This window comes from Caenorhabditis remanei, chromosome X (genome assembly GCF_010183535.1).
Source record: "Caenorhabditis remanei strain PX506 chromosome X, whole genome shotgun sequence".
NCBI classification, from domain to species: Eukaryota; Metazoa; Nematoda; class Chromadorea; order Rhabditida; family Rhabditidae; genus Caenorhabditis; species Caenorhabditis remanei.
Window position 1 is genome coordinate 15,829,800 of NC_071333.1, and position 14,864 is coordinate 15,844,663.

The 14,864-nt window shown below is 36.6% G+C and overlaps 3 protein-coding genes across 3 annotated transcripts; 2 read left to right on the plus strand and 1 right to left on the minus strand.

The window, feature by feature from the left end:
* Window positions 1-250: 250 nt before the first annotated feature.
* Window positions 251-1,983, minus strand: GCK72_025157 (uncharacterized protein; the record flags this gene model as incomplete). The annotated part of the gene is made up of 8 exons (XM_053736218.1): window positions 251-490; window positions 587-739; window positions 785-952; window positions 1,168-1,416; window positions 1,466-1,531; window positions 1,577-1,693; window positions 1,799-1,885; window positions 1,933-1,983. 8 exons carry the CDS (start codon window positions 1,981-1,983, stop codon window positions 251-253), a joined length of 1,131 nt encoding a protein of 376 aa, XP_053579784.1.
* Window positions 1,984-6,748: 4,765 nt separating this feature from the next.
* Window positions 6,749-7,003, plus strand: GCK72_025158 (uncharacterized protein; the record flags this gene model as incomplete). The annotated part of the gene is made up of 1 exon (XM_053736219.1): window positions 6,749-7,003. One exon carries the CDS (start codon window positions 6,749-6,751, stop codon window positions 7,001-7,003), a length of 255 nt encoding a protein of 84 aa, XP_053579785.1.
* A 3,691-nt stretch (window positions 7,004-10,694) lies between these two features.
* On the plus strand, window positions 10,695-12,413 carry GCK72_025159 (uncharacterized protein; the record flags this gene model as incomplete). The annotated part of the gene is made up of 7 exons (XM_003098401.2): window positions 10,695-10,814; window positions 10,864-11,046; window positions 11,095-11,349; window positions 11,407-11,485; window positions 11,552-11,686; window positions 11,735-12,274; window positions 12,361-12,413. 7 exons carry the CDS (start codon window positions 10,695-10,697, stop codon window positions 12,411-12,413), a joined length of 1,365 nt encoding a protein of 454 aa, XP_003098449.2.
* Between the last annotated feature and the right edge of the window lie 2,451 nt (window positions 12,414-14,864).

Consider the following 14,864-nt stretch of genomic DNA (forward strand, 5'->3'; position numbering starts at 1 on the left):
ATATTCACCAGAGGGAATCTCACTACAGTACTTTAGAACTCAATTCCTACATCATCTATCTCAAGTAAACTCAAAACCTGGAATCAGACAGTTTTATCGTCACAAAAATTCTAGTTTTCACTTCAAAAGATACCATTCAAAACTTTTACTGAAAAGAATAAATGGTCAGTGAGATTTTCGTCGAAGTTAGATAGAATATATTTGTGCATTTAAAATCCGACTAATCCATACCTCTTAGACCTCACCACAGTTACCTAGAACTCAATTCCTCGCTCATCAAACTCAAAAAGCCCCGATACCTTGATTCAGACTGCTTTTCTACGACACAACTCAATTCTGCTGACGTCCCCGATGAAGTTGTGATCGTTGGAGTATCATCGCCAAGTCCAGAATCAAGAATTGGTGGCTGTGGCATGTCACTCGGAATTTCCCAACTGTCAGTGTTCGCGAAATGACGAACAATTTGATTCCCCAAAATGATGGCGGTATTCTGAAATGATATCAAATTCATAAAAATCAGTAAACGCTATATCAGTCTTGCCTCATAGTATTTTTCCGATGTTTTGACAAAGGAAAATCCATTAACATCACAGACATAGGACTTCCCATCGGCCCGAAGCAAATCGAATCCACAGATTGTCTGTCCAAAAGCCAGAACAATCTTCTTCGCAATCTGTTTCTCTTCGTCGCTCAAAATTACTGGATACCGAACCTCTTTGCCATCGGAATCACGTTCAACCTATAATTTGAATTTCCATATTGACATTATATTTTGTCTAAGTACCTGTCCATCCACTCCTGGAGCTTTCCTAGCTTCTGCATGTGCATAGGATGGGCCAACTGCATAAACTTTAACATCCGTTCCGTCAGCAGGAATGAATTCTTCATAAATATACGATCCATCCTTACGAACTTCAGACTGCGGAGAGAAGCAACTGCTCTGATTGTTCTTCTGGAAATTATTGTATAATTATTATTTAATCTTATAATTGGAAAGATTTCACAGCAAGTAGTAACTTTCCGACGAACAGGAATCAAAAAGGTGTTCTTCAAGAAGTATTACTTTTGTTCGGGAAAAAGTGACGTTATCTTTCTTATAACCAAATAACGTCTTTCTCACACACTCACTTTTGCTAGCTCTTAATTTTTAAACTACAATATACGTACCTTTCGAAACAGACGTCGTGAGCCACCACCAACACTAGAAGGATAATAGATGTACACATTATGGTCCTCTGCATCGATTGGTTTCTCAACAAAAGGTTTCTTAAACACTTCTCCGTTGATTTCGATATGATCCGGATGTTCCACAAATTCGGTGTCTGGCTCGTTTGATTCCCCTCGATTGACACATCCATGACGTGGATGCTCGATCCCATTCTCTGAGAGAATTCTCAAGACAGTACGTCGATCGAGCTGTAATTTTCAAACAGTTGTTGTATTACTTGAACTAAAATGTTTGTACCATATCCAACTGACGATCAAGATTGTTGATCACATACGGATTTCGAAGCTTCACATAAGCGATTGCCTGGAATGAATAGATTTTGATAATCTGGGTACACTTGGAACTTACTTTTTGAAGGGGAAACTCTGTGGAATGAATTGAGATCAAGCAGTGACAGTGTGGCCAGTTTTCAATTGGTTTGTTAAGAATGACTTCTTCCGGGAAAATGAAGAAGTTCACCAAATGCTGAAATTCACTCTGTGGATGCCGTGAGGTATTGCTACTTTGTCGAATTTAGACAACTTTTTTAAAAATTCCGTGATGTACTTTTCTATGAAAACTTTAACGAACCCCAAAAAAAACAATAAGTTTCTCCAGGATTGCCTGCATCGGTTTGCTGGTGGCTTTCCGTTGCATCGCGCAGATTCCGATTGAGATCTGAAAATTGGAAATCTAAATTAGTTTGTAGAGTATTTTTGTGTTACTTTGTGAGCCCATTTTTGTTTCGTAGAAACTTCGTTTCCTTTAGGATCCATATTTTTGAACACTGGAGATGAGAGACTGAAACTTTACACTACTTATTAAAAAAAGAGAGAAAAATAGGAAATCCAAATCTGTGAGATTGATCGCATTGTTTCTCATGTTCGAAAAGGTAAATTACTATTTGGCAAGTGCCAAATCAGTAAAACTGATCGATTGGTGTTCATGAATATGCAAAAAGAAACATGTGGAAGACTGCAAAAAACAGAATTTATACGAAAACGATCAGAAAAAAGAGAGAAAATCTTAACTCCGAAAACTTTGAGATGCAAAAATGGAATGTCGCTCGGATTTTAAGAATGATGTTTCGCACCCATAAATTTCCGTTTTTTGTCGATTTTTGTACGATTTTCGTACGGAAACTGAAACATTTTATCAGTCTGAAAAGATCAGAATAGAGGAAAGTGATGTGCGAAAAATTGGGGATTTTAAACGTCGGCATACTATGAATCATCCATGTGTGGAGAAGCAACAAAAAATGAATTTCAGAATCTATTCCGAATAATCACTAACCACTGATCAGATTTTCTACAGGAAATCCAATCATACTGTGAAAAAAAACTAAAAAAGAGTAACAGGCCAGAGATTATGATAAGTCCCACTATCCTAAAAAACAGACATCGTAAAACATGTAACAGATAGAAGCGCACCTCGTGGTGCCTGTTCGCAGCAGTATATTTCTGTCACCAAAAGAAACATCAAAAAGCTTTTAACTAGCAAAATATAGCTTAATAGTTATAAAGCTTTTCTTCAGCGAAGATGGGGCATCTGAAGAAATGGCTCCGGGACATTTTCTTGTTGAAAACAGCTGAAAACAGGTTTTTCTCGTAGAATTAGCGGTTCTTGCCAATTTCTGCACTTTTAATTATACTTATTGGTTGTACGGCTACTTCTACAAGAAAAACAGTTGTCCGCTTTTTCAAAAAAAAAACAATTGTTTTGGTTTTTTTTGACAAATTTTTTTGAGGTCCCTTTCATCAAAATTGCAAAAAATGTTCTCATTGACTTCTCTAACTATAAATTATCTGAAAAAGCCAAGTTATCACAGAACAAACGGGGAAATAGAGGCTGTGGAGCTTATAGCTGCGAAAAGTCTGGCTGCGAAACGTCTGGCTGCAAAATGTCCCGGAGCCAAAAAAATAGTGCATCTGAAAATTACTCTAACAACTAATGATAGGAATGACTTGTTAATTAGGAAAATAAAGAATTAAGAAATAGACGTTTTTGTAATGAGCGTTCATCTAAAAACCTTACACTCTAACAAAAAACCACTGGATATGACATATTAAATGTTTCCGGACTATTCAAAAAACCATTTCGAAATAACCATAACAGTGAGTCATTCATGAAACATAAATTTAAATTTCTCTTTTTTTCTTGTTTATTCCTTCCTCTTTCTCAGTAGACAACAGAAACACAATCATAGTCATTCACTGTTTTGATAGTACCACTAGTCGAATAAGATTTTTTACGAGTTTTCTGTTGTTTCTCACTCTTTTTACCAACTCAGTTGCACAACAGTTTTTGTGCGGAAACAGACTATTTTAGATAGATTGAAGATAAGGATCTGAAAAAAGTGTGCATCTGAAAATTACTTCGATAACTAATGATTGGAATGACTCGTTTATTAGAAAACACATTAGAAATACAAAAATACATTATTCGGGGATTGAAAGTCATATTTAAAAAACTTGACTTAAAACAAAGATAGTCTCCAAAAAAAATACAACAGCGTCATCGAAACATATATTTGAGCATGATTATACTGTCATTGGGGAGAAACGTCGACTATAATCACTATTGGACTTGTTGAATGAACAAATTATACTTACCATTAATTGATAATGGTGATTACGATCCTCAATGGTTAACTCTTACTGTGCATTGTTACCGAATATATTGAAAATAGTTTCGCCTTGCGCCGACGCCGAAGACCGTTCCGTTCTTGAACAATTATTAATCAACAAGATGATTGAATTGCAACAAACTGCATATCTCAACGGTCAAGCGGAGGAAATCGAACGGGCTTTAGAATTACTGATAAGAAATTACGACACGATCCAACTCGGCCATCAATTTTTGATGAACAGTTGCTGAAAACCAGCTGCAGATCCATAACTATTATAACAAACAATATTTTCTCGCTTCTGAATCTTCGTTCTATTGTGAAACACTGAATGAAGGGCATTTCCCGAATGTTCAATACTTGAGAATCTATGTTAACCAAACAATTAATTGTAAATAGGACTCGAGGAATAATCAAATGAAAAATCTTCCGAAATAATGGTATCAGCATAAATAAGATCGCTATGGATCCCAAAATCAGTCGTGGAAATGCGCAAACCAATGTCAAAAGGCACTTCAATCTCGAATCCTACAAACTGTGCCAAGGACAGTTTCTTTCCGCCCAATCCGAAGCTTCACGACTTGAAAATCAAAAAGGTTGCTTGTCAATCTGCAGGTGCGCCGCGTCTCGGTCCTAATCAAAATCGACGAGAAGTCACTATATAACCTTTTCTCCATAGACAATTGTTGTCCCAGGATGACACAAAATGTCACCAGACCCATGATCGCCTTTTTCTAAAATTGTGATGATATGACCAGAGGTGGCATCTGATAAAAGAACATCATAAGTTTTCATCAACTGAAATGTGAAAATCGATTCGGAGTCTACCAAAACTTGTTTTTGAAGGATGCTTGGTTGCCCTGTACCTCCCGTTGCTAGCTACTGATGCGACGATATTAGGCCTGCGTCGTCGGCGAATCTCATTATGATGGATTTCATCGTATGGAAGTATTTGGAGAGGAAGATCTCGGGAATCTCCTACAACACGGGCGTTGCATTGGAGACCACCCTTAAGAAGATCAGAAACAAAGTCGACGTCGACTAGCTGCGACGCATTAGCGGTTTTGGCATCGAACGTCTGCGAGCCTGAATCGAAGCCAAAGTTGAATTCCTTTTATAACCTAAATCTAATACGTGTATTCCAACTATTGGTAACGTTTCTCGGTTTATTCAATTATTTTTGCCGAATATCAAAGTTATTCGAGCGTTGTATAATTATTAGCCACCCTGTATATCCCTTATCAAGAAAAACCAAAAACATATAAAAGAAATAAAAATCATCTCATCAGATCCCCTTCATGAAATGTAGAAATAGAAGAAGGATTTGACATCTGGGAGTCAACCGGATTTGGAACTATTGTCCACTGACAGGTGGTCTAATTATTAGAGATTCGCCGTGATTGATTGGGAACAATAACTCTATACTGTTTCATAACGTAAAACTTTATAAGTACTGAAATGCTCTCTTTTCTTTTATCTTTTTTTCATATAACCATTTTTCTGAAAGTACTCTTGTCAACCACAAACGTCTTTTCCTCCAGTATTTCTCTTTTTTAATTTTTATTATTACAGTACTTCTCATTTAATTTTATTTTCAAATAAACTTGTTTTTCAAAAACACTCGAACCGTTTATAGTTTTTTCCATACTTGCAAAATTTCGGGCTGGCCGCCGGGCCGGCCCGGTTTCAGCCCAGCCCGGATTTGAATTTTTGAATTTTTTTTCACTAGAATTTTTTTTTCAATAATTTTTTTGTCTGAAAATTTTCCAAATTTTTTCACAAGAATATCAAAAAATCAGTTTTAAGCAAGTTATGAGACCTCAAAATTCCAAAAATCGCTCCCCGTCGTCATATTTTCAGTACATTTCAATAGAAATTCTCCTCGTCTGAACGTGAAATGCATTCATAAATTTTCATTTTTCGAATTTTTTCTAGAGAATTTTTGAAAATATTGCCTTCACGTGTAGGATGAATAGAATTTCTATTGAAATGTACTGAAAAAGTGCACGACTAGCATCGATTTTTGACATTTTGAGGTCTCATAACTCGCTTTAGACGCATTTTCAGACATGAAACCAAAAGAAATGTATCTTTTTCCTGGCTTTCTGAATTGATTCATATCAAAAACCCTCAATTTAGAACTAGTTGTGTCCCCCTATAAAATTTTTTTGCCAAAAAATTGAAAAATTTTCGAAAAAAAATATTGAATTTTTTTAGTACTGAAAATCCGGGCCGAACCGGGCCGGGCCGGGCCGGAGAAATTCTGATTTTGGCCCGGCCCGGCCCGTTGCAACTCTGGTTTTTTCCCCATGTCGCCTGGAATCCCCAAAACTTAAAACCGAGGTGGTTTTTCGCTGGGAAGTCGCAAAATGTTTTTTCTCATGCTATCATTTTCGATACTTGTTGAATCCGCCCCAGAACTCCCCACTCATCTGAGTAAAGCAGTGTCACGTCTCAAATCAAGGAGACGTTACAGATACTCTCGATTTAGAATAGATTGACTCATGTTGTACGAATGATATATAATCAAAACATTACGAATGTTTTATCTTAGTCATACTGAACGAAGTGATCTCAATGCTATAAAAAGCACCTTATATCATTCATTTTTTATATATTCTTACATTCTTTTTCTTTGTTTAATAAATTGTTATTTCGAAGCTCTTTTTCTATTTATTATTCTAATCTAAGGAAATTCCTTCTGGAAGAATGGTGACCCAGGCAGTCGCTTCTTCATGGACATTATGAATCATTGGTCCGCGAAAACAAGATAGTGGATATTCTGGTAATAACAACCTTGCTGACTTATTAACAAGAGGAGTTTCTTATCATCAACTCAAGGAGAGCTAATCTGGTTGCACGGACCGACTTTCTTGTCTTTTACGAACCCATTACCTCTCCGTAATTCCTCACAAATGGAAAAGCCCGACACCAGCACTTCATTGACAACGACTGAATTGAGTGAATCCACACATGAGGACATAACACCACCAACTACACTGATCGATGCTCAACGGTTCTCATCATTCCACAGACTTCTGAGAACCATCATGGTAGTTTTACATTTCATTACCAAACGCCGAATTGCACTACATCTCCACGCCACAATAGCACGAGAAGTGTTGTACCAGACTGCTCAAACAATGCACCTTCCAACTGAAGCTTGCTAAACATCGCTCGATTTAAAGAAAAACAACAAGGGTCTATGGATTTTCACAGGAAGAGTAGAAGAAAGACCACTCATCTACCTTCCACATTCTTCCATCACAAGACTGCTCATACTTGAAGTCCACAATCGCCACAATCACTCCAGCCCATCATACACTATCTCAAACTACGAGACAGTGTTTGGATACCGAAAGGTCTCAGTTTTGGCAACCAATTGTATCTTATTTAAATAAGACACTATTCCCAATTGTAATTGTAGTATTAATTATATTTCTTTCGCCTTTTTTGTTTTTCATCGGGAATGTCACGTCTCAAATCAAGGAGACGTTACAGATACTTTCGATTTAGAATAGATGGACTCATGTTGTACGAATGATATATAATCAAAACATTACGGATGTTTTATCTTTGTCATACTGAACGAAGTGATCTCAATGCTTTAAAAAGCACCTTATATCATTCATTTTTATATATTCTTAGATTCTTTTTCTTTGTTTGATAAATTGTTATTTTGAAGCTCTTTTTCTATTTATTATTCTAATCAGATGAGCAATTTGAGAAGCGCAATTTGAGGAAACCGTAGAGCTCACAGTGTGAAATGTGTCTTGACAGAAAAACCTCAGAAGACTTGTAGCAACTGAAACTAGTTTCCAAGGTATTGACAAATCACTTTGTGGTGTGCCGAGTTTTTGATACTTCAATGTGCGTGGTGTGCCGTTGCTGAAACAGATGTGCCGTTGGTGCGGTGGCCTCTACTGAGTGGTGTGCCGCGAGCATGGAAACACCGACTGATGACATTGAGAACATTAAAGCATTTGAATTTTGATAGTGTTCTTGATACCTCAGAAAAAAAAACTTGTAAACTGAAAAGATATAATATACGATCTTTTGCACAGGAATTGAGATAAAGCGTTTTGTTAGTAGAATTTCCAATTCTTCCTATACGTAGATGATTCAGTAGTATACCGAAATATTTGAAACTGATGCCTGAAAGTTTGAAGCATCTTCAGGAGCGATTCCTATTATGTCTCAAAAGCAATGTATCCTCTGAAACTGATGTTTGTCAATTCGACAGATCACTATGTGGTGTGCCGAGTTCTTTCGGCACATCACTTGGTTGTGTGTCGCCTGCTAAGAGAGATCACTCGGTGGTGTGCTGCGTGTGTGTTGAAGAGAGTGTAGCCTCAGAAACTGGTGTTTGATAATCCGACAGATCTGAAAGTGGTGTGTCGCCTTAAAAGACAATTGCCCTGTTGATGTGTTGGTTTAAGTGACAGATCACTCGGTGGTGTGTCTAAACAAAAAATCAACTGAAAACTTTGAATTTATTATCCCGGTTGAAACTTTATAGTTTACTCAAAAGAAAAATGCACGACGTGGTACAAATAAATTGAAATTAAATGTTTTTTCTAGTAGATTTTTCGCTTCTTTTTTCAAAAATTTCGTTAGTTTTCAGATAATCTGAAACCTATACCTACTAGGACTAGAATGAGATGTAACCTCCAAAACTGATGTTTGTTAACTTGACAGATCACTATGTGTTGTGCCAAGTTGTTTCAACAGATCTGTTAGTGGTGTGTCGCCTGCTAAGACAGATCTCTCAGTGATGTGTTGGTTATGTGTTGAAAAAATTGTAGCCTCTGAAACGAGTGTCCGAAAATCCGACACATCTGAAAGTGGTGTGTCGCCTTTTAGGCACATCTCTTGCTGGTGTGTTGGTTGAGATGAAAGATCTCTTGGTGATGTGCCGTTTGTGTGTTGAAAAAAGTGTAGCCTCTGAAACGAGTGCTTGAAAATCCGACACATCTGAAAGAGGTGTGTCGCCTTTTAGCTCTTGCTGGTGTGTTGGTTGAGATGAACAGATCTCTGGATGATGTGCCGTTTGTGTGTTGAAAAAAGTATAGCCTCTGAAACGAGTGTTTGAAAATTCGACACATCTGAAAGTGATATGTCTACTTGTAAGGCACATATTCTACTGATGTGCTGGTTTACATGACAGATCTCTCAGTGGTGTGTCGTCTTGTGAAAAAAAAGTTGTGTTAACTGATCACAGGAACAACGTTATTTAACAGTCTTTACCATGTGTTGACAAATGAATATACTATCATTGTGTTCCTGTTGGCATGGGGAAGTTATAAATAACATGAACTTCTTGGAATACACATTTACTTGGAAAAATTAGAAATAGTGGAAACATTATTTGAAATTTAAAAAAGAGAAAAATTGAAAGAATCTAGTATTCCCAAAAATTAGTATACATTTTTAGAAAAAAGACAACGCTTCGATGAGAAAATGAAAAATCGATAAATAGCAAGAAGGATTACATAAATAAACAGGTGATTTAGGAAATATGTAGAAAGGTAATACAAAATTACTGACATTGAGACAGAAAAAACACGCATTTTGTTATAGACACATGTTTTACATTATAAAATCACCACACAGATATTGTTTCTGAACAATGAATTCATATCTGCAGCAGTTAGGCAATCTTCTATTAAACGCGAGGACAATAGTTTGGTTGACTCCCCAAACGGCAAATCTTCCTTCAATACTGAAGATCACATTGAAATATTGTGATGAGGAATTTCCAGTGATCTCTGTCGGAAAAGTATTTACAGCGATTCGGTTTGTCTGTAGTTTTTCTTTGAATTTAGATTTGTTGGGAGAGAACGTGAAACACTTTTGTCTCAAAAGTTTGATGAAACAATACAAGACACGTCGTTGCAGATTTCAAACGCCCACAATTTGATTTGCAATATTGAAAAGTACCCTTTTTTAATGTATCGGCAGTCTTTTCATCCAGTGTTTCACAAAAAACGGAGATCCAGAAGCACAAATTCTCGACTGAAATTAAAGCTGAACCATCATTCCATAACAATCATTTCTTCCTAGCAGTCTACTTTATTTGTCAGATAATAAACCTCTTCCCCACTCACAAACACTCTCGCTAGAGAAAGAGACGAACAACGACACTCCACAATTCCGCATCGCCTGTTGTTTAGATATTAGCCGATTTTTTCTAGCTCTTTTACAATAAGTGTAGCTGGAATTAAACGATTTTTCTCGACGAAATCTGTAGAAAAAAAATAAGGCTATTTTTTGAGCCCAAATTTTTTGGAAAACTATTTCTGAACCCTCAGAATTTTGAGCCAGAAAAAAGTGTGGGAAATGGCTTGTGTCGATTTACGAGACACGAGTTACAAGACGAAAAATTTGTTTTTTTTTGAGTTTTCATATCAAATACAGTTGCCTAATTTGAAAAGAAAATAAATTTGAATTTTTCGCTGTTTCTAAACCTATTTTTGGACATTTTGCAGGTTTCATAATTCAAACCACAGCTGACTAAGAAAGCAATGTCGAATCGATTTTTTTAATGGGGTTCACGTTTAACCAGCAACTAGTAATATCATAACGAAATGTGTATGACCAAAATTAGGCTATTTTTAAGCTTAAAATTTCGGGAAAACCCCATTTCTGAAACCTTCGAAATTCGAGTCAGAAAATATTGTAGAATATGGCTTGTGTTGATTTACAAGAGACGAGTTAAAAGATGAAAACGTTGTTTTTTCGAGTTTTCATGAGAAAAACAGTTGCCTAGAGTGTTGTCCTTTTCAGCTTATTCTCAATTTCTCAGTTTTTTCTTGGATATTTCTTGTTTCTCGTGATCTAATTCTAATTTTAAATTTCCAGATGTCAATGAAAGAAGAAGTACCAAGAGACCACCACAATATTGCTTCGCTCATCTATGTGGATCGCAACATCAGATGCCACAGCACAAATGATGACGACAGGCTCAATAAAGATGTGAAAGTGAGTTATTTTACTCTTCTCAATGATATAATCGTCCCAATCATTTCAGTTCGGTGTGCTCCGAATCTTCTGGGGAGAAATGGAGTTACCGTTCACTGAAGAAATCGAGCTTCGAGCCGTCAAACGTTCTGTGGAGATGAAGACGTTTATGAGTTGGGAGATTCGATTGGGATCATCGGACGACCAGAAAGTATTCGTCTCGATTCCAGCTCATTTCATTTGGAGAATGCTGGTGAGTTTTCTATTTTCACTCAAAATATATCATAATTAATAATTTTAGAGAACGAAAAGAGAAGAACTAAAACTGTATCCTGCCACATTTATGTTCCAACTAGCACAGGAAGGAATTGAACATTTGAAAACTTCAATTCCTGATTTATATGAATCAGTAAAAAAGTACCACAAGGAACGGAGCAAACCTCTCCCAGAACTCCTTTTTGTGGTATTGGATCCAGCAAACATTCAATTCTTCGAATTGGGTCTTCTGTTGTACAGGTACCCGTACGAAGCTCTAATCAAGCAATTCCAAAAAGTGGTGAGTTCTTACTGCAGTGCCCAAATCAAATGATTCTTCTAATTCTAAAATTTGCAGTTTGAAAAGCACTGGGCAGATCACAACAAATGGTGCATGACCCGTTATCCAGATCCAAGGGTTGTCTACGGTCCAATTGGTAAGCTGATTCCTATAATTATTATTTTTTCCTCAGCCCGCTGATAGTTAAACATGAAATTTTCAGAGGAAGTATCGGGAGAAGACTTCTCCCAACTCACAAAACGATTTGGACTCCGAAATTACGATACAAAGGAATCAGCTGATGGGATAAGGTACAATGTTCGAACTTATCTACCGAGAAAAGAAGCACCAAAAAAGTGTAAGTTCCAATTGAATTTTTCTGGATGACAACAGAAAACTTTTATAGATAGGAAAGGATGGCATATGAAGAAGCCGATAAATGAGACAAACGATGGAGGTGTTGAGAAAAGAGAAGAAGACGCAGAGGACGATCAGGAAGAGTTTGTGGAAAATCGAGAGATGTCATTCGACAAAAAAATCATTTATCCGGAGAATCTGAATGATTTCTTTGAAGAAATGAGAAAGAAAAGGGAAATGCAGAAGAAAAAGAATAGACTGCTCAAAGAGCTGGAAGATCGAATCGTGAAAGAGAAAAAACCGAAAATTGTTAAGGAAAAGAAAGAGGATGAACCGATCGAGGAACCAAAAGAGGATCCGGAAGAAGAGGATGAAGATGAAGAAGTCGAACTCGATGTTGAATTGGAAAAAAAGGAAGAAGAAGAGGAGGAAGAAATCGAAGAGGAAGATGAAAGTTCATTTGAAACGGATGCCCCATCAACGTCCACTAGGCCAGCAAGAAGCCGTCAAACAAGAAGAAGAGCTCCCGGCTCAGCTGCTCCATCGCCTTCATTGTCGTCGGAAAATCGACCAAGACGTCAGAGAAATGGTATGATTGCATTAAAAATTTATTGTATTTTTGAAAAAAAAATTGCATCTCATTCTATTCTAAATCAAAGCTCTTCCCATTTCCAGAGCCAACTGAAATCTACAAAGCAACTCCAATCAGAACCTACAAACGTCGTTGACATCCCAAAAGGAAATTATTGATTTTGGGCAGTTATAATAATATAATAATATACTCTTCTATTGCAAAATCTGCAAATTATTGTCATCAAATTCTTACGATTTCTTATTTCAATTATTTTACATCATCCCAACTCCTAATTTTAGCAATAAATCCGTTTATTCCAGAAACTGAACATTTCGTTTTATTCTCTCTTTCTCATTATCCAAGTGTTCACACAACGCTGCAATACCAATTGTATACTCTCTTATGAAAATTAATAGTTTCAGATCAAGGAGAAAACACCTGAAGCAACGGTTAAAAAAATCGGTACGAGGAAAACGTGATTGGCTGAAGGAGACGGTGAAGAATTAGAGGAATATGAAGCAGATGAAGATGTCAGAAATTTCTCGAGACGTGCTTGATTCTCTCGTTTCACAGACGTGGAGGTTACAGAAGATATTCACTTTATTACTGAAAAAAGAATTATAGGTTTCCGTGAAACTCTTCGAGCCAGAAAGAAAGGTCTTCACAGCGTCTTCTTTTGTGGTGCTTCAGGAACTACATGGATTTCAGTTTTCTTGGTCGATCACTTATTTTCTCAACTTAAATTAATATTGAACCAATATTCCACAACATCATTTTCATAATAACAGTTTTCTTGTTTTTTGTCTGATTAAAAGACTCTTCACCAGTTACTTCCACTGTGAGGAGAAAGAGAAACAGACAACGACACTCCACAATTCCGCATCGCCTGTTGTTTAGATTTTAGACTATTCTTTTTTAGCTCTATTTTGAGAAGTGTAGCTGGAATTAAGCCATTTTTCTTGGCGAAATGTGTAGGAAAAAAATCAGGCTATTTTTTGAGCCCAAATTTTTGAAGAAGCTATTTCTGAAACCTGAGAATTTTGCCCAACAAATATTGTAGAATATGACTTGTGTCGATTTACGAAAAACAAGTTACGAGATGAAAAAATTCTTTTTTCGAGTTTTCATAACAAAAACAGTTGCCTAATTTGAGAAAAAGATAAACTCAATTTTTTTTCGGAATTTTTAAAATTATTTTTGGATTTTTTCCAGGTCATTGATCCTCCATTTATCACGCCACTGCGAACCCAGAGGGAAATTGTAAGTATTAAAAAAATGTCTTATGATTTAATTTTGATCCGATTTTTCTAGGTGAAAATCACTCATGTGGTGTGTGAAGCACAACATCCGTTGACTACCATTCATCTAACTGCATCCCACTACATTTCAAAGACTGGCCATCAATGAAATTGTACAATATGGACCTCAGCAAGACTATTTCAACATGAACGTGCTGCAGGAATTGGTTTTTTGCATATGTTTTTCATGTTTGGAATCCAAATCAATGGCTGTCGACGGAAATGTATTAATATGTATACCATAATTTGATGCTCAAAAGGAGATTTGACAAATTATTCATCACAGTTTACCTTGGAGAGAACTGGCGAAACCAATTAAACATTTTGAATGAGTAACCATTGCTAAAAAAGAAGCCCGTACTGTTCTCGGTAACTATGTAAACGTTATGGAGAATGCAGAGAAGGAGATGCTGGCAAGTGGGAGCAGTCAAAGTGGGAACTCAAAAAATAGTTATGGAAACACCAGAAACTCTATCAGGATATTCAAGTTATTTCAAAGAGAATATCAAGGAAGTAGAAACTCAGGTTATTTTTCTTCATTTTTGTTCTGAACCTTCAAAACACCCGTAGGCATTATCACTTCTTCAGAAACATGGTCACCAATCTTCAACAAACCTTGCGGCTTCCAAACCAAACTCACCCGGGTAAACATGTGCAAGGATCTTATCTAACGCACAACGATTTTGAAAGAAGACTTGACCCAAAGGAAACTAAAGAAAATCAAAATCAAATATAGAGCGGTAACAGTGAGAAGAACGAGATCCGGCTTTAACTCAATTGTGGTTCACATTGGCGACTACAGTAAATTCTATGGCTTAAATAAGTTTTGTTAAAAGAATTCTTCCAGTGCGCTCCAAACCAAACAAAGGGACGGCATTCTGTTTGTTCGTGGAATTGCATAAATTGGTCCGAAGAATGGTGATTGTATATGCTGCATTATTTCACAAATACAGAAGTCACGACAATTGAAGATGGTCATACACAGTGACCGTTTGAAAAGAATTGTTAAATTCAGTGAGTTTTAATAACATGCTTTCAGAGCGTTACGAACGGAAATAAAAATCAATTTTCTTGTTTTCAGGTATCTTCTATAAATTCAACCGTTGCAAATAAAGAAGTCAGCTTTTGAATGAAAACTTTGTGTACAGACAACCACGCACATTGTCAAAGCAGTCAACGTCGGAAGCGGACGACAATCAGATGATTGTCAAGAAAATCGAAATGAGCTTGAAGGAGAGTAGAAAAAAAGTGAAGAAATTTGCCAATATCATTGCTCGCGGTGTCTGTGGAAATCGAAAAAATGTTGC